Source organism: Ptychodera flava, chromosome 15 (assembly GCF_041260155.1).
Source record: "Ptychodera flava strain L36383 chromosome 15, AS_Pfla_20210202, whole genome shotgun sequence".
Lineage (NCBI taxonomy): Eukaryota > Metazoa > Hemichordata > Enteropneusta > Ptychoderidae > Ptychodera > Ptychodera flava.
The window spans coordinates 13,551,988-13,571,351 of NC_091942.1; the positions used below are offsets into that span (position 1 = coordinate 13,551,988).

Sequence of the window (19,364 nt, forward strand, 5' to 3'; positions counted from 1 at the left end):
GCCTATCTCTTTTCTGACTCATTTGATCTGCTATGTAATTTATTGATTTTTTTCCTATTAAAAAATACCAATGAAACTGCAGGATTGATTGTAGTGAATAAACGCAAATTACATTCAAAGTGCTATACGTACTGTGGATGCCCTTGGCAAAATGTCTTTAAATGCACAAATATGAGTACACCAAAGAAGTTTTTACTTTCTAAAATTTTATTTAAAGACATTCACATTTCCTGCACTTTTGATGACACTAATTAATTTATTTCACTAAATTTGTTCTGTTTTTGCTAAATTGTTACGATAACTTTACAAAAAATTTGTACAGATCTAAACATTTGTAATTGAAATTTTTGCCTCTTCACAATTTTTTAGAGCATCTTGTTTGAGTGATGCTAACTATTTGGAAATTTCAGTGTAGAACCCTGGATGCTTTTCTCTGTGACTGCTGTTTAGTTTTGTATGGTAAATAAAAAAAATTGACTGGTCTGAGTCTGAGTGGTCACTGTGTACCAGAGGATCCATTTGAAGTCAAATTAAGATCTGGTCTTACACTTTAACGCTTTGTGTGCTGTAATTTTTCCCACCAAAATCTTTTGCAACATTTTATTAATTTTCATGAGTCCTTATGTCAATTTTTTGATAATTCTGGACCAAATGGACATCAAATTTTATTGACTGCAGTTATTATCAAAATTTTGGCAAAAATCTGAAAAAATTGACTTGGGGATATCTTATAAAATCAACAAAAAATTACTTTGGCTCTTAAAGGGTTAACAGCTCTTGGCAGATGAAACTTTCATAACAGAAAATATATATGTCTTTCTTGCTGATTTAAACAATTAATAAATTAAATTTTTTCAAATCAATGCAGGTTTCTTTTATTGAAAATAATTTCAAATTTATCGTATCGGTCATTTGTCACCATACAAGTACCATAATCATCTGAAATAAAAATAAATCTGGCAAAAATATTTATTTGGTAAAAAGTTTAATGTCTGCAGACCACTGAAATTTCACTGATAGAATGCACGGCCTGACTTTGTCACAGTGACTGATAACACATGAATATCTGAACCACTGTGAACAAATTATATCAAAGCTGTTTTCCCTGTTCACCTATGTTTTCCAGTATATAGCTAGGTCCGCCCCTCCTATCGATAACAACAGAGAGGAACAAAGCCACGGGGAGGGGGAGGGGGTTGAGGGTTGAATCACTTCATCTAATATTCAAAGTCAGTTTTGTAGGAGGCAATTTGTAGCTCCTTCCTCAATCTATCAGCTTCCAGCTGTCGGAAGTATGCCGAGTCTTCGTCGCGATGCATGTTTTCCTGGAGGTCTTTGATCTCCTGCTCCATCTTCTGTCGTAACTCTTTCTTCATTTGCTCCATCACCTGATGTGCATTTACAAAACGGAAGGAGTGTAAAAAACAACAAATAGCACACTTTGCCTTGTTGGCTCTTTGGGGCATCAATAGCGCTGTTCACGGTTACAGGTCTGTTACTAAATATAGCTGTATGCGCGCGACATCGGACACGCAGCTTGAAATGCGGACAAATTTTATCAATGTTGCATGCGTGGCTGTTTTTGCAGCTTGTACTCTGAGTCGTGAATATGTTTTTTAGTATTAACTGTTACACTAGCAGTCGCCCACTGAGATGTATTTACGTCGTTTTTGCATGCGTAATTTCAAAAGCGTAATCTAAAAATGCGGACAAATATTTATTTTTGCATATTAATGAGAGAACAGTGACGTAAACTGTGAACGGCCCTATTCCAAACAGTTACTTCTATACTGATGAACAGGTGCAACTAATTGCCCTATTTTGTTCAAACTATTCTGAAACATTAAGAAAATTGCTGTATCATCCTAGAAAATATCATCATTCTCCAGTTTTTCATAAACGGGCGATGAGAGTAAACAGTAAGTACTAAACTACTTTCTGAAAATCACCAAAGCAAATTTTTTACAAATAGTCTGTCTAAAGAGGATACCTGACTTCACAAAAGCAATACTAAATCATGGAAAAACCATGTTTAATACTGAGAGTGACATCAGCGTAACTACATATTGCCCATTTGTGTGAGTGTGTTTGGGGGAGGGGAGGTGTTGTGAGTCTCAACTTAACACTAACCTTGGCTTGAGCACTGTCTCTCACTTGAAGTTCATACCTCTCCCTGGCGATAGTTTCTGCTAACATGTTAAACTGATCCCGGTAGCTAGGAAGAGATATGGTTAAGAAAAAAAAAAGCAAGTGCAGGTTGTTGACTGTTCAAATTGATGTACTCACCACAATAACAACCAAATTTTAAAAAGGCACCTTTCCTATAATGCATCATTTCGGAGGGGACTTTTAAAAATTTGATGAAAAAATTTTCATTAGTACAAGTGTATGGCAATTTGACAATCCTTTTGGACCCTGAACGTTACTTACTTATCTGAAATTTGATTGGCTATTATGTTCATGTTGGAAAGCCCTTTGGTAAGCTTGGATGGTACCAGTCCTGGAAGCTCTACCGGGATATTGATTCTGAATAGACATGTGGATGGATGCACAAGTAAAGAGGGAGAACCTTGGAATGCACAGAGTTACTGCCAAATTAACATTTCCCTACAACACAGCAGTATTTTGATAACCGTGCGTTTTTGTTGTACCTTCCCTTGCTGAATGCTCAAGCATTCACCAATGTCAGTGTTATTGACATTGACCACATTCAGGTTCCTGGGCAGTTTTGCTGACAAACACATGCATAGTTGAAAAACTAGAAATACTGTGGCCAATTTTCACTATAGAATTAAGTTTTCTCAGTTTGATTGCAATATATGATGGCAAGGATACTAGTTTTCCAATGAATCAATTTCATTCTGCTGTCGTTTCGCCAAGGCTTCTCGTTTCTCTCTGGCATAGCTTCGTAACTCCTTGATACGACTCTTCTGAATTTCAAGACCGTCTTCAAAAAGTCGCTTAAAAATCTGATCATTTATTAAAAGGAAAGAAAAACCACACAACAAATAATTGAGTTTGATACTGTACATATGGTATCTACGAAATCGATTTAAGGTTATACATGTATGTACCATATTATTTCCAAAACAGAAATCTGTTTCAGTTTTTGTATTTATCAGAATAAAGTAGTTTTATCGCCTGTCAAAGTGCAATGAAATGAGAGCAAAAACCATGCATACTGGACGTCGAACATGCTTAAAGCGTTGTGAAGTTAGAAGTCATGATTTTATTCTTTTTTTAGGGTTTATGAGTCAATCACACTCTTTAATGAAATATGGTTACATTTGTATGATGAATTCTGAAAGGTACATCCATGAAACACAGAATTGAAAAATTATGCCAAAGAATGTGTTTTCACCTTTGATATCACACATATTTACTGCCTCAGGATAGCAAATTCAGTGACATGCAAGAAAATTGGTAAGTCAATGCCCCTGAACTTTGAACTTCCTAAATCCTGGTATGGAGGACTGGTGCATGGATATTATGAAACTGAACAGAAAATTCAAATGAACAAGACATCGATGGAGTGAAAGGACAGTAATTTTCAAACCAAATGTACAAGTTGAATAAGATTTACTCATCTAATAACAACGCTAATCTATCGCGAACACTTTTCATCATGGCCAAGAGTGCCAAGAATGGACACGCAAGTACATGAATTCACCAATAGGATGGGAAGCATAGTTTGAGATACTTCGCTGTAAACCCCGAGTAATAAAGGCAATTCCTCCAGCTGATATATATATTGAGGTAATGCCTGCCATGATTTAGATTACTCCCACCTGTTCCTCCTTGGTTCTCCTCTTCAACATCTTAGCTCTCATCCTCTGCTGGAACTCCTCGTAGTACCTCCTTGCTCTGGCCGAGGCTTGTCTATTCTCACGTACTCTTGTCTTCACCAGCTGTTGCTGGCTGTCCCTGTCTCTGATATCCCTCTGTAGGAAAACGCAAAGCAAGGAATGAATACCAAGTGGAGGAAAAACAGAGTGAGAAACAAACCGTGATCTGGATGAGTCAGAGAAATAAAACAGGTGAGAGATGATCGGAAATACATGGATTTGTACTTCCGCAATTTAACTACATGATATTGAATATGTAGAACGTAGCTCCGCAGGGACAGATGACACTCAGACTCTCAAACTTGTACAATACATGTGTTGTGGGGGCTCATTTGAAGCTTATTGAGTAAATACGTTTTCAATAGCTTGTTTTTGTAACAATCAAAAATTTTCATTTTTCCAAAAAGAGTATAAATACAGGGATGGCAGGCATTTTGAATTTCAAGTGACAGTAACTTTTGGGCAATTTTTTTCTCTTATGGCAACTTTTGTGCAGTGAACCCTGACTTTCAGTTTTAATTTCAAAAGGGAATAGTTTAAAGTTTCTTTGAGGAAAGTTTGGGCAAATGTTAAAGTCTTCTACTTTTTAGGTGCAAACTACCTTTAAATTAACAAAGTCCCATACAGCTATGGGCCAAAAATGAATGTCTCACATGAGCCTTAGAGACAGAAATTCCAAATATTTCAATGACTTCTCACAGCCTTTGATGCTTGCAAAATTTGCAGTTATAGTGGAAACCATCATTGTACCTTTCTCGAGGTCTATGATTGTATCAACCTTTCTTTTATTATATCATATGGTTTGCATTGATCTACATTGAATATTGTGTGAGGGATGTTTATACAAACAAGAGATTTATTTTCACAGTTGTACCTTTCACAATCACCTGAACCACATTAATATTATGCTTTGGTCTATTTTGTACATTTGTAACCGATGGGAAAATTTGATAACACCTCTTTGAAGGTGGCTCCATAGTTGAGGCTCCACACTATAACAACATCCTATACATCAATTAATACCGGTACCTACGCCAAAGACATGGGCAGTCCTCATATGTACATGTACAGTATTCGGTGAGCATGACAATACAGAGGGTGAGACCACACGGTCTGGACACTGGTGTTCTCACACTGTCAGTGTTGTAGGGAGATGAGATGATGATTTCAAACACTCACCATTCGTTGGTTGTGAGCCAGTTCTTTTCTCATGATGTTCATCAGAATCCTCTGCCTGCTTTCTGCCTCTTCCAACTGATGATGGAGAAAGAAAAAGATTTTTCTGAAAATGGCGTTATCTTTTCCTGTAATTATTTTTAACTTATTTTGATCCCAACACTCAATGTTTGACAGTGAAAGTATTGCCAGATTGTACAAAATTGATGAATATGGATGATTTCAAGGCAGCACACTCATAATCTGACGTCTTACAACCATTTCCCATTTTGAGTAAACACACTCCAAAGGTGTGCTGTTCTCCTGTACTGATTGATACTATTGGTATGGAAGGGTCCACAAAAGGTAAGGCACTTGCCACTATTCTGTGCCAGTTCGTATGCTCACTGTATTTAGAACTGTCAGCACTCCTTAGCTCAGATTATGAGAGTGCCTGTGATAAACGGTCACTTGCCAGAAATTATCATTCACAGGGTCATTGAAATGCAAAGTTCTCTGCAATGTAATTTTTTCAGTATTTTAAAAGACCTGTGCATAGGTGCACAGACAACAAATCTACTAACAATTGTTGAAAGATAGCATGTGGTAGAAGACCAAGAAATAATTACTGTAATCAAAATCAATGTGCCACGCTTTCCGTTATCACAGCTATTGTATCAAGACGAAAAGAAAATTACCGACCTTTTTCTGTGTTTTGGTTTTCCTTTGATGATGTTCATCAGCTTTGGCCAGCAGTTCAATTTGTCTCATCTGCTTGCTCCACATGTCATGCGCTGTCTGTGGTGAGACGTGGAGGAAGGGAAACTCTTCCAGCATGGTTGGCAGCAAGTCATCCTCATGTACTGTTACTGTGGGATGAAAGGGTATGACTCCATCTCATCAAATGACAACTAACATGGGTTTCAGGAAGGATTTTTATAACCACAAACAAACTTCTTCAACTGACAAAAATGTGAGTTTCAAAGGTTTTTGTAGCTTAATTACAATTTTACCAACTGACAAAACAACACATCCTCATCAAAGAGTTTGCTGTTCAACAAGTACAACTAAATCTCACCAACTGACAACCATTAACAATGTTTTAATGGTGCCTCCTTCCAACTGGCAATGCATTTTCCTTTTCTTCAATGATTACAACCAAACTTCACCGATTCAAACAGACAACTAAATAAAGTTAGAAGTGTTTTTCATTTCATGGGTCAATACTATTTGTTTTTATGGATTGCATGACATGCCCCATAGTAGACGTTGCTGCTTTATTTGGTAGAGTTTTGCAGCTACCCCTATCTCAATACCCTGAAATCTGGTCTAACACATATTACCACAGTTGTTCATGAAACTGGCATTGTGAAGTTCAAAATTGGAAATATTGATTCATAAGTTTGAAATTTATTATTCAGGTAGTAATGAGGATTTGCCTTCAGACAGAAAGTTTACTCAGATTAAATGATTAAATAGTAGGGTGTTGATGTTTGTAGTGATATTTTTCTGATGATGTGCCTACAGTAGGTCATCTTGACCTATACAAATGTCAAGGAACTTCAACAGATGAATTCCGAAACATGGGATGTCCTAGCAGTATCACTTGTAATACAAGTACATCATGGTGAACTTTGACCTTAGTCAATCACTCACATGGTCTCTTTGGTCCGATGCCTCTCCCAGGGCTAATGGGTTGATTTTTCCTGCGTCGCTTGGCAACTGGTGTTGTGGGAGCACTGGCTGGTTTTGAAAGACTTGGCTTTTGCACACTGACTGTAATGGCAACAAAAATAAAATGGAGAGAAATGATATCTATAAGTGGTATACCAGATGATCAACACTCTAAAACTCAGATTTTGTACAGAGTTTGTTGTACTGAATTCGTCAGTTTCATGCAAAAATCAACTGCACAGAATAGTTTCAATTACTCTATACTATAAAAACAACAAAATATATACATATGCAATACATATTTAGTTGATATGATGCACTAGATAATTCAAAAGAATTTTGGTTGTCATGGTAGTACACAATTGCTCAGCAGTATTACGTTTACTTGTAAGAATAGGAATCTGACTGAAAATTTTTACCTGAATACTTGGACTGTGGTTTATACTTGGAGGATGTCATGGGCTTTTTGTTGACAGTCTTGTATATCTGATCCTGGAAAATAAAGAGAGGTGATTACTGAGTATGGCAATGAACTTAAAACTACTATAGTATAAAACATCATGGAATACTGGATAGCATGAGTTCAACTCAAAAACTCCCTCAAGAGAAATTTTCTTCACAAGTTGCAAGACTCTGATGCAGGCCAGTTTAACTACCATAAAAAATGTTGTACACATCGTAACATTTCATTTCTTGTTTTATATTCCTCTCTGTAAAGGGCTGTACATTATGCCAAGGGATGTTCATGATCAATACAGTGCCGCCTTTATATTAAAGTAGACACTCCTAATGCATTTCAGACATAAAGGATGCACTGATTTCTATGTGAAAATTTATAAAGATACTATAACAGAACACTTCTCTATTGAGGCTGCTTTTTTCTGTCATATTGGTTGTTGCAGCATCCAATTTCACCATGCTTCTAAATCAATAAATGTATTCTTGACATTGGGTGCAATGTGCTGAAGATTATTGCACACAAGTTTTGAACTGAGCAACAAAATGAATTTGAATTCATAAAAATCTGTCTCTCACTATTTTCTTGACTTTCCTCTTCTTCTCTGACAGCGTTTTCTTCTGAGCAGCTTTCACGTCGTTCAGATGACTCTCATATAAATGCTTCATGACCTGTGACATCAAAGGAAATTTGATACTTGTATTCCATCCACAAATTTCACAGAATCTCTGCTGATAAGGTCTCCTTTGATCACTTGTTCATATCTAAGTGTCTGTCTGTGCAACCCAGGGAAATAGCTGATCTATTATACTACATCAGGGTCAAAACACTCAAAGTCGCCTCAAATTCAAGGATTTTCAAGGACTTTTTCAGTGATTTTCAAGGACTTTTTATGTCCCAAATACCATTTTCATGATATCATTTTTACAATATATCATTTTTCTATTCACTTTGTATATCATTTTGACAATGTTACAACTGGTCTTCTTGTCATTGTTGAAAACTTTGGGTGGATTATCAACTTTACAGAACTTTGTTTCATTGTCGAGGGCTTCCACGGACTTTCATGGAGCATACACCTCTGAACATGGAATTACAGTGGCCTATATAATCTTGTGTTGTTTCATAATGTTTTGATTAAAGTATGTCACATTATCTTTAAAAATGCATGCGTATGCAACAATATTGACATTTGATAAAAGCCCCTACTGAAGAGGGTGAATCAGTTTTACGTTAAGCGTTCAAAGAATCTATATTGTTAAGTAGATCTAAAGCTCAAGAAATTTAGTGATAGTGTGACAGTTGTGTTGGTATTTACTGACTCTTGGACAAGAAGGTTGACAAATTCACAGATCGAGTGGACAATCTTTACGAATGTTGGAGCACTGGATTTGCTCAGCTGGGAATCATAATACACTACTCATTTGAGGTAAATCAGAAACATGATTTTTCATCACTTCATACTTTGAGATTACCTAATCAAGTACGGATTTTGAGGACAAAATACATAGTCTCTACACAGAATGAGACTCACCTCAGTCTTCATCTGTCGCTGTTTGTCCTCTCTGCTCAGCTGTTTTCTGAGGTTGGCCATCGGTCCCTTGGCATCTGCATCAAGGGCCGCTTCAAAGTTGGTCTGTTGAGGGCGCCGTGGTGGGGATCTGCCATATTTTGGTCTGATATCAAGATCATCCTCACTTTCGCTCTCAATTATGCCATTATGTTGGTGAGGTCTGCAAGGTAAAGAATGCAATTGTTTATCATTGAGCCACAATTCACTCTTGGTACATCAGACACCATCGAAAAAAATTTCAGTCTGTTACTCTGGAGTCACAATACTACATTTTCACCATTTCTGTGTGTCGCTGCACAGACCAAAAATGAGGACTTTTGTGTTTAAATCTAATTTATTGTTGGAAATTTGGGGAATGATGAAATCTATTCTGTGTCAACCAAAGATCACAGCGGGTAGCGGGTAAGTGTTCAAATCTAAAACATATGTCAGAAACCAAAATAACGAGCACTGCTATTTTGCAAAAAGGTTATGTGGCAACAGCTCTTGAGGAAATACTCAAAGATCAACCAAACTGACAAAGTGACTGTTTTTTGGGCGGTCACAGCAGGGTTAAAAATTTAATCAGCGTCTTGTACGCGTTACTTTCTTTCAACATATTCCAAACTTCATCGTGACCAAAATATGCGGAAAAAATCCAAACACTGGTATATCGTACCTTTCTCTGGCTTCTTTCAACATATTCCACACTTTTCCATAATCTACTTCACTGTCACTGTGATAGGACACGTCGGCTTCCTGCTCCATCATTCTGTCTACATCTCTTTCCACTCTCTGCCTCAGAGCATCCCTGTGATGTCTAAGGTTGGTCACGTCTTCCTTGGCTTGGTCAGGATCTATGAATTCTCGTGACACTTTTTCTTTCTGTATGACTTGCTTGCGTGGAGATTTACTCTGTGCAGGTGACTTAACCCTCATGGGAGATCTGCCACTGACCGGAGACCCGCCACTAGAGGGAGACCTACTTCCTGATGGGAACCTGCTACCACCTAGAGGAGATCGCCCTCTCTGTTTACTCCTAGGGGTGTATCTCTGCATCTGTCTAGGCTCCCTGTCCCTGAGTCTGTCTTCTTTATATCTTGTCTCTGTATATCTTTGCACATGTTTTCTTGGTGAGGCAGTCATTCTAGTCGGTGTTGCAGTTTTAACAGGTTTAACAGGTTTTGCAGGGCTGGCATTTTTATCGGCGTCACCCCATGCAAACTTGCGAGTCTTGCTAGATTCAAAGCTAGTGTCAATCTGTCAATCAAAGGTCACAAGAGGTCAAGTTAACTACCGCATCTCTATTTTCCCCTTTCACTGCAATTGACTGGTTTATCTCCATCATTGAAATAGTGTGTCTGGGCCAATACACTGACAAACTGGGGGTTGATGAATTTGGTTTGAGTCAAGCTGTAGATATGCCAAATATGGGCTACTGAACAAATGAATGCATTCAGCTAGCAACACAGCAAAAGTTTGTTGACAAATAATCGCCGTGGAAACAACTGAAAAGTTAATGGTCCGATTCGTTGCTTGTTTTAGGGTCATTCTTATGATAAATAATCAAGATCTATCCCGTAAGATAATTTTACATTGTAATAAAGCTTAACGTGTTAAAAGTAATCTTCAGTTATGTTATAATATTCCATGACCTGATGTCACAAGATGCAATGGACTCTGTGATATTGACACTGCACTGCAACCAAATTCACAAAATCAATAATCTCAGTCGTTTTGCAACGATTGTGACTATGAGTATCTTTTGCTAATAAAGCAGTGTGCATTCTGTTTAAAAGGAAAACATGATGCCTTATGACTGCACAAAATAATGTGCAATTGTTTTTTGCACTGACTATACATATCACACCGTCTAGTATTACTGTAATGTTGTTGACTGATAAGTTCAAGTTGTATTGTAGTTAATATTATCATGTTATTTGTTAATCTGTGCAGGTTGTTATGGCTGTGTTTTTGCTTTTGTGTTCAGGTTGTAGAGTAGTTGACATAGCTACGGTATGTTGCTCGGTAATCTGTGCAGCTTGTACTTTGTACATTGGTGTGTTTCTGTTTGTTGTATTCAGGTTGTACAGCAATTGGCATAGTTATATTGCTTTCTTATTTGTACGGGTTGTATTGGTCATTGCCATATTTCTGCCTGATATGTATTTAGGTTGCACAGTAGTTGACATAGTTATGTTGCTTATTTACCCTTTGAGCACTGCCAAAATTTTTGTGCAACATTTTACCAATTTTTATGAATTTTTCTGTAATTTTTTGATAATTTTGGACCAAATGGACATTGCATTTCATTGTTACATTTTTTCTAAAAATTTGGCAAAAATCTGAGAAAAATTGACTGCGGTTTATTTTATAAAGGGAACAAAAATAGACTTTGGTGCTCAAAGGGTTAATCTGTACAAGTTGTACTTTACATTACTGTGTTCTGCTTGATACTACTGGTATGTTGCTTACTACGGTAATCTGTGCAGTTTTTACATGACAATACTACATTCTAGAGTACTAGATCTTACCCTTCTTCTGGCACCAGGAGTCCTACTGACACTTGAACTTGAAGCTCCTGTCGTGTCCTTGTCAGTGCTAAGACGGCTATCATCCTCTGTAAATTGAAAAATTATATTTGAATTACTTCTGCTAGATTGTAAAATGTTGTAGCATAAAAACTGGCTGTGATGATTTGGTGTCATTGAAGCTTTAGACTGTTAATGGCCATTGGCGACTGCAAAATATTAAGTTTAAATGCAGATGGGTGATAAATAAATCATGAACTATGTCATAAACTTTGTTGCAGTACAATTTAAAGTAAAATGTAGGATTGGGAACAATGAGGAAGAAAACCGGTATGGGATGAAACAAGAACTGCACAGTTTGTAATGCCAGCAAACATGTTATGTGGCAAAAAATCTTTGTAGATCTCATGGTTTCCTGGGAGTAAAGCAAAATTTTAGATGAAAATATAAAATATAAAAATAAAATCTATAACAAAATCTATCGGTCAATATTTGGTGCACATTGAGAAGAGAGAACCATATACAGTAAGTTTTGTACTCATGAAGTCATGGAGTGAAATTTTAAGTTCTGACAGGTTCATTGTATCAGGCTTAAAACACTGCTGTATTTTATTTTCCATTACTTCCATTTGGTAATTACAAGAAGTCTCCTTACCATTAATCTGTGGTGGTGCATCACTGAATGTTACACTCTTGGACGGAGATGAAACCACTGAGGAAAGCTGCGTAGTTTTGGTCATTGGAGATGCTTTTGTTGAATCTGAGAAGACAACACACAAAGAGCATATTCATTTTCACAGTGCTCTTCATACGTGTAAAGTTAGAGTTCATATTTCTGTAACATTTCATCTTAGGTCACAGCAATTAATTTTGAAAAAGGTGTCTCAAAAGGTCCATACACTCATAATCACTAAGAATTCAAGGACTTTCACAGACCTTTTCAACGATTTTCCTACCATCATTTTTACAATACACCATTTTTATAGATCATTTTACACATATTAATGATATCATAAACGATCGTTTCATGATTTTAGGAAATCTTTGATGGCTTTATCACTTTTCCTGGACTTGCGAGGACTACATTTCATTTTCAAGGCCTTTTCAAGGACTTCCAGGAGGCTTTGAAATTCTAGAATTGCCAGTGGCATACAGATCCTGCTTTCCACACAGGTTCAAATTATTCTGGGAAACTCTTGGCAAACTTTTAGTTTCAATTACACTCTATTCCCATGTACAAGAAACAACAAGCTAGACATCACCCACCTGCTTCTGGCATGACACCCCTATCAGCTAATGGAGAGGACCCGGCACTATCAATGCTACTGGGTATATAAGACCTGGCGGGGCTGTAAGGCTCCTTAAGTTTACTCTTATGAATCAGAGGTGATGATGTGGTACTTTGGTCAGTCACAGTTGTGGATGTTTTGCCAGGGCTGTACGGCTCTCTCTGTTCATATCCCCAACGCTCCCTGTAGTCCTTCAGCTTGGCCATCCAGTCCTCACTCTCTCGGATTAGATCTTGGGTAGTTTCAGCAACTGTTTGTCATAATTTAAAACAAAGACTGACATTTGACATGGTATATCAGACATGATGACCCACAAGTTGTCACAATTTCAACGAAGATACATGCATATAGTAATGTGATACACCATATCAGACAAGATGACATGCTGACTGATCCATGCAGACGTTGTCAAGATTTCAATAAAGATTACATATGGTAATGTAATATGTCATATCATAATGACATACATGACTCATTCATGCAGAACATCCATATGCTTGACACGTACATGCTAGCCATGAAAGAGGTAAATATAAACACCGTCCCTCCACGGACGGTGATATAAAGTATATTATGTAAATATATTCCAATTAACTGTTCATTAAAAATAAATGAACATTTTTAGTGAATGTTATTGAAATCTCATAATGAGCAACTCATTAGACTGTTAATATACTTGAAGGACAGAAGGACGTTGCAATACATATACCATACACAAACAAATGCTGCATTTTCTGTTATCACTGAAACAACGATAAAGTGTACAGTCATGCACAGGCAGTGAAAATGATATTCAAGTTAGATTTTATGTTTAATAGAGTAAATATGTTCTAAATCTGTTTTTTCAGATGATGTGTGTCTATGTTTCTTGTTTGACACATTTATCACATCACTTTTCTTGCTTTAAACACTGTAAAGAGTCACCCTGCCTTTCAATCATGTTTGATGGATATAGACATCAGGCTGAAATAAATCAATTATGATAATGACTGTGATACAATAATCATAATTGTCATAATTATAATCAAAATCAAATCTGACAGTGTGTACATTTTGAAATGACTCTTCAATTGAAGATAGTTGACTAATAAAGGAAGAAAGAATCTGATGTAAGACCTACACATTTAGTGTGACTGTCCGAAGATGTGCAGTCAATCAAACCAACAATAATGGTATTTCAGAACTCTTCAGATAGCTTCCTTCCTTGCATTTTTTGTGTTTTATTGAGAAAAGTTAAAAGCATCTTGCAGATCATATGCTGCAGTACTTTGTATTTATTGATCCACCGACATTGCAGACCAATTTTGTTTATTTTAGAGATTGGAAAAATATTAGGACTGGCCTGAAGTTTGGTCTCAACAAGGCTTGCTGATGTGATTTTTCTTGGTTTACATCGCAGGAATTATGTCATGATAACAGACTAGCGGTTGTTTGAATTGATAGAAAGATAGGAATACCTTATAGACTGAATTGACAGTTGGCACTCTAACAAAATATTGAAATTTTACACACAGCACTTGATATTAGTGACAGAATATTAGTGACAAAGGCATGCAACAAATTTAAGTAATTTCAGTGACATAAAATGTGGAGAGGTCACTAGTTAGCACACAGTTTACGTAGTCTATACGTAATCATGCATATGAGACCTATGGTTTGGTTATTAGCACACAAAAAGATCACAACATGAACAGATGGGTGGCCAATACCAGGACAAAAGCCCTCATGAAGGCCAACGCACTATCTGTCAACACTCTGATGTTCACCTGGTGATCTAGGTGCAGTCTGAAATCTTCCATAGACACCATTTGACATATAGCTGGTATCTGCATAGTACCTGCTACTGCCTGATGTCGAGTCTGTAGGAAATAGATGTGCCATTTTTTTTGTGTGAGAGGGTGAGAAGAATGGTACTGGAGTGGACTGAGTGTTGATAAAATGGTGGAGTACATATTTATTTAAACAATGAATTGAAACAGGATGAAGAAGGAATGATAATTAGCTGAAAAGCACCCAACTGGCAGTAACAATGAATTATCATCAGACAAGAAAATCAGGTTTATGTGCACATTATCTAATATATTGGTAAGGAATGATAAACACAGCTTGAAATATCGACTGACAAAATTCAGCCAAAAATCATGATTTTGTCACAGTGTTTATTTTCAGTATTGTTCAAAAAATTTACGTGACGACAAAAAGTTGCCATTCTAAGTTGCAGACCATATCTGCTACGCTAGTTTCTACAAGGGACATAATAGCCATCTGCGAGGACAAAAAATAATATTTTCGTCCCCAAAACTTCTTCAAATCTGTAATGAAAGGTACTGGTACTTCTGAAAATTTTAGTGATAAGGCAATCTGTTATGAAATACAATTAATGCAGTATATAATTCAATCTCTAGCTCGTACAAAGTCTCTCTGCTTACCTGACTTTGCTGGTGACAGGTCTCTTCTCACAGCATCATCTACCTCGCCAAGCTTTATGAGATCAGCAGTACTGTCTCCCGGCTTTGTTTCACTATCAGTTTCTCTGCTGTAAGAGAGAGAGAGAGAGAGAGAGAGAGAGAGAGAGAGAGAGAGAGAGAGAGAGAGAGAGGGGTTCCTGTGATTTCAGATGAAGTTGATTTGCTTGTAAAATTTACCTTTCAGGACATGACATCAACTAAACCATGTGTACAAGATTTTTCAGCTTATATTTTTAAATGTTGGTAATTGGGATGCAAAATCAAAGTGGGTACACTGATTGAAAGTCAGACAGGTACAAGAAACTGGAAATGTTGCAGTGTTCCATCAATACTTATTGGTTACACATGCATGCCTGTTTTTCCCTGAAACTAGAATTTCATAAGCAAAGAGCACTGGCTAATTCAGAACTTGGAGGTGACAGTGTGTTTAATACCTTTGTTGCATGTCTGGTTTTGTAGAGTAATCATAACTGTAGGATGTACCAAGCTCTTCTTTGAGAACATCGCTGATGGTTGAGAGAGCGCCAGATGTCAAAATGTCTGGGTCATCAGATATGGCATCAACTGCAATGAAAATTGAACAAGCAAAACATCTATTGTAATCAGTCAGTTCTGTTTGGTGAAATACACCAAGGTTTTAGGGCATCCTCTTACAGAAATGGTCTAGAATGAAGCTTTACAGCAGCGACTGTCACAGCGTTTTGCATTAATCAGTTTACCTGGGAAGATATTAGGGCTAAATATGAAGTAGATGTAAATATGGTTAACATCATTTGTCTTACAGTATGTCTCTTTGTGGTGGCATCTCCGCTGACTACATATATCGAATGACAAAGTCTTGAAGGCAGCGAGTGCCTCAAAAGTGAAAAATGGAAAGTTTTGCTCAAACTTTCCTCAGTGAAACTTTCAACCATTCTTTTACCAAATCAACAGCAAAAAATCAATTGTAGCTGTACAGTTTGGAACTTGAGAAAAATATTACTTATTTGCCGGTATTTAAAATTCAAAATGGCTGCCATCCATGTGTTAACTCTATGGGGACATAAAATTTTCCATTTTTGAAAAACTAAGATGAAAAATTGTCTTACTCTATAAGCTTTAAAATAAAACCCCACAAGCGGTAGACCAGAAAAGTATTTAAAAAGTTTTTGGAATATTTGACTCCAGGGCAAATTCCACCGTAAAACGGCAATGAAACTTGGCTACTGTGAGAATATATACAATAAACAATGTTGGCAATGTAGAGATATGTCAAACTCCCAGAGAGCAGGAATCAGCAAAACTGTGGCCCGAATCAGGTATAACATGCAGTATACCAACTATCAACTATAAATTGTTTTAATAATAAATGAGCCTGGTATTGTGAAATTACTTGATAGCACGACTAAGGGCAATACACAAAGGGTATACAGATCAAAACATCTGTTAACTTTTGTTTTTGAAAACAACATGGCATTGTAAATGAGATTACCGTCAGCATCAGTGGACCCTCCCTCTGAACTGATGGCTTCCATCACATACTCCAGCAGGCCGGCAAATATTTCAATGAGATTGCGTATGGCCACAAAGTCACCATCAACAATGGCTTCCCCAGTTATGTGGGAGAGATCAGTGCGTAGGATGTGCAGGCCAAGGGAATCAATGACTTTCTGAGTGTTGTGAATTTCATCTTCTCTGGTGATGGGATTCTGTATCAGACCTACAAAGGTAAGATAACACAAAAGTAAATAACTGACCAAGAAATTACAAACCAAGATATGCTCATTTCCTGAATGGGTTTATTGTGAGAGGGAAGATCTTGATGAAATTCCCCGTTTTTGTTAACCACCAGGTATTTTACTTTTGCATATTAAGGAAGGAACTATAGAGTCATATGGAAAATTAGCCCTATTGTAATCACATTCAATGAAGTAGAGCCCATGCCTCTTTCTAGATAACTGTCCTTAACTTGTAAACATGGAAGATTGTCAGTGATGGTAATATACTGTGTTTTTCTTTGTGGAAGTGAGCTATCACCACTTTAAAGTTATCAAAGTGTACACAAACTCATGCGAAATTCCCTTCCAAGAGACATGGAAAACAATTTACAAATCAATAATTTTTCACTTCTTTTGATCATATTAAAATATATTATATTTTTTGACAAAACTGTTATTACCCTATATCGACAGTGAATAAAGTATGACCACGGATGTCTCTATATAAAGAGCATTGTGTGACTAGAGATAATGTTCCTACCTGGTAAAGTATCACCGAGAATGCCTTCATACAGTGCAATGTAATTTGCTGGTAAAAATTCTGCCAGTGAATTTATCTCTGGTAAGTTGAATTTTGTAAGTAGCTCATTTGCAAGGGCCACAAAACCTGGAATAAAAATTTGGAAAATCTTAGCTCTAGACATTTTCTCAAAAATTGTGGTGTGAAAAAGTGGGTCAATACATACTATGACTGTCAACCTGAATTCTTGAGCTTTGAGATCTTGATCTTTGAAATCAATTTATGGGTTTGAAAATTATTTTTATAGACTGCATTAGATTACAATCTCTAAATTGCCATTATCTCTCAGTTTGTTATATGAAATGTTTTATTAAGCATGTTTTCAAAGTACCACTCCAGTGGTTCCTACTATACCCGTCTCAAAAGTGGAAATACATAGCAAAACCCTCTTTGATACACTTTGCAAGGCTCTCTAAGCATTATTTTCAGTAAACAGAAATGCACTGTTAATGCTGTAGCTGCAACAACTCCTGAAATAGGGATGAGTCTTAAATTTTATGAAATGAGATTGCAAAACCTCTACAGCACTCTTGAATTTAAAGTAACTGCTGACCTTGTTCTTCTTCATCGTCCAAACTTGTGCTTTGAATGTTGTCCATGGTGAAATGCCTGAAAAAATAAAAATACCCATAATTTGATAAAGTGACACTGAGACAATGCTCAAACCCAGCATATGTCTGCATACACTGAATTTGTACTGCGCTTAAGATAACACGTTTCTGCATGCACTTCATGCCTGTGTGTTTATGCAGAAAATTCCTGAAACACTGAAATCATACACATTCTAGGAGCTGTCTTGAAAATTTATCATTTCAGTACTGCAACCTATATTGCATAGAAATTAAACTCATAGGACACACACAGCAATCAACACTTCCCCATGTAAACTGGTTGTCAGAAAATTCTCATCAGTATAATAGCGAGCACAGAGATAAATTATCATTTTAGCTATGCTAAAACATTGCTGTTCAGAAAACAAAGTAAGAAGTTGATGATTTCAAACACATTTAGAGTCATTTACAGGGTGAAGGGCACTAATTCTACATTGCTGATTCATATATATAAGGCATGTTAATTTACAAACATGATATAAGTGACGTGGAAATTGCACATCTTCAATGAACAACTATTTCAAGAGTACACAATAGCACGGTTACTCTACCCCAAAACCATGACAATAGCGAGAAAAATGAGACTATGTTTTGAAATTGAAATATTTTTGTGTGAGTGAAGTGCGATGCTTTGTTGAAATGTGAACTATCCCACACAACTCTTTAAAATCAAATGCACTTTTTGAAAACTTAATGTCATAAAACCACAAAATATTGCACTGCACTTGAACTAGCAAAGATAGCTGTTACAATCAATCATGTGTTGGTTGTTGATATGTGCCCAGGAAATCACATTCTAACCAAGTCCAATCAGACATCATTGATTAAAAGTTATTTATTTTCATCGCTTTTGATTACAAAGAATTAATCAAATTCGCTAACGTTTATGAATTTAGTCATTCTTTTAAAATGATCAAACTGACAGTGACAAGTAAAAAGATGTTGATTTCTATCCACAAATATAGTAAATACAATAAGTCGCTTGGATTAAATTCATTAATTACAAATATTATAATTTTACAAGCTCAAGAATTGAGACTTCTAAAAATAGAAAATTCGTATGTTCCTAAAACTTACGTCAATTTTTGACCCTGCTGAATTCAATAACTTCGACAGTGACACTTTTGAACGTTACGGGTTTTAGCATACTCGTCCGGACATGTACTGTGTACAGCGAACAACCGATTCAGAGTGCACAATCGCAATCTACGCCTGCATTGGCAAGAGGATTGAAGTCGGTCAGGCACAAGAAATGCTTTGCGGGCCTCTTGATGTATAAATGCATCTTACAATACTCACCAAAATTTATGCGCACAGTATAAAGTTGTTTCTACAAAGCAAGGCAGTCGAAGTTTCTCTGCGTTGGTCGCCGCTTCTGGAGGAATTCACGGAAGCAAAACAAAATTCAAACACAGCGCCGCCATTTTGGTAATTTAAATACAAGGCTTCAATGAAAGCGTTCAGATGACTGGTTAATGATGGGGTCAAAGTATCACCCTTGTATA

At 36.7% G+C, this 19,364-nt stretch overlaps 1 protein-coding gene across 5 annotated transcripts; it reads right to left on the reverse strand.

The window, feature by feature from the left end:
* Nucleotides 1-189: 189 nt before the first annotated feature.
* On the reverse strand, nucleotides 190-19,300 carry LOC139151213 (centrosomal protein of 95 kDa-like). 5 transcript variants are annotated; one of them, XM_070723843.1, is made up of 21 exons: nucleotides 19,159-19,297; nucleotides 17,802-17,857; nucleotides 17,210-17,335; nucleotides 16,443-16,670; nucleotides 15,406-15,535; nucleotides 14,933-15,036; nucleotides 14,270-14,362; nucleotides 12,481-12,753; nucleotides 11,870-11,974; nucleotides 11,218-11,303; nucleotides 9,363-9,943; nucleotides 8,666-8,864; nucleotides 7,710-7,802; nucleotides 7,094-7,166; nucleotides 6,657-6,776; nucleotides 5,703-5,869; nucleotides 5,025-5,099; nucleotides 3,789-3,941; nucleotides 2,836-2,969; nucleotides 2,131-2,215; nucleotides 190-1,388 (listed from the first exon to the last, which is right to left on the reverse strand). In XM_070723843.1, exons 2-21 carry the CDS (start codon nucleotides 17,845-17,847, stop codon nucleotides 1,218-1,220), a joined length of 3,042 nt encoding a protein of 1,013 aa, XP_070579944.1. In that variant the 5' UTR covers nucleotides 17,848-17,857; nucleotides 19,159-19,297; the 3' UTR covers nucleotides 190-1,217. The 5 variants fall into 5 exon arrangements, with proteins under 5 accessions (XP_070579944.1, XP_070579941.1, XP_070579943.1 ...); XM_070723840.1 differs by having other exon boundaries at nucleotides 14,933-15,039; XM_070723842.1 differs by lacking the exon at nucleotides 19,159-19,297 and adding an exon at nucleotides 18,937-19,028 and having other exon boundaries at nucleotides 14,933-15,039.
* Between the last annotated feature and the right edge of the window lie 64 nt (nucleotides 19,301-19,364).

Bases quoted from the DNA above. Each gene is read 5' to 3' on its own strand.
- LOC139151213 (XM_070723840.1), bottom strand. From the start codon at position 17,847: ATGGACAACATTCAAAGCACAAGTTTGGACGATGAAGAAGAACAAG. The intron at 17,336-17,801 runs GTCAGCAGTTAC...TTTTTATTCCAG, and splicing joins GGACGATGAAGAAGAACAAG to GTTTTGTGGCCCTTGCAAAT. The intron at 1,389-2,130 runs GTTAGTGTTAAG...AATGCACATCAG, and splicing joins GAGACAGTGCTCAAGCCAAG to GTGATGGAGCAAATGAAGAA.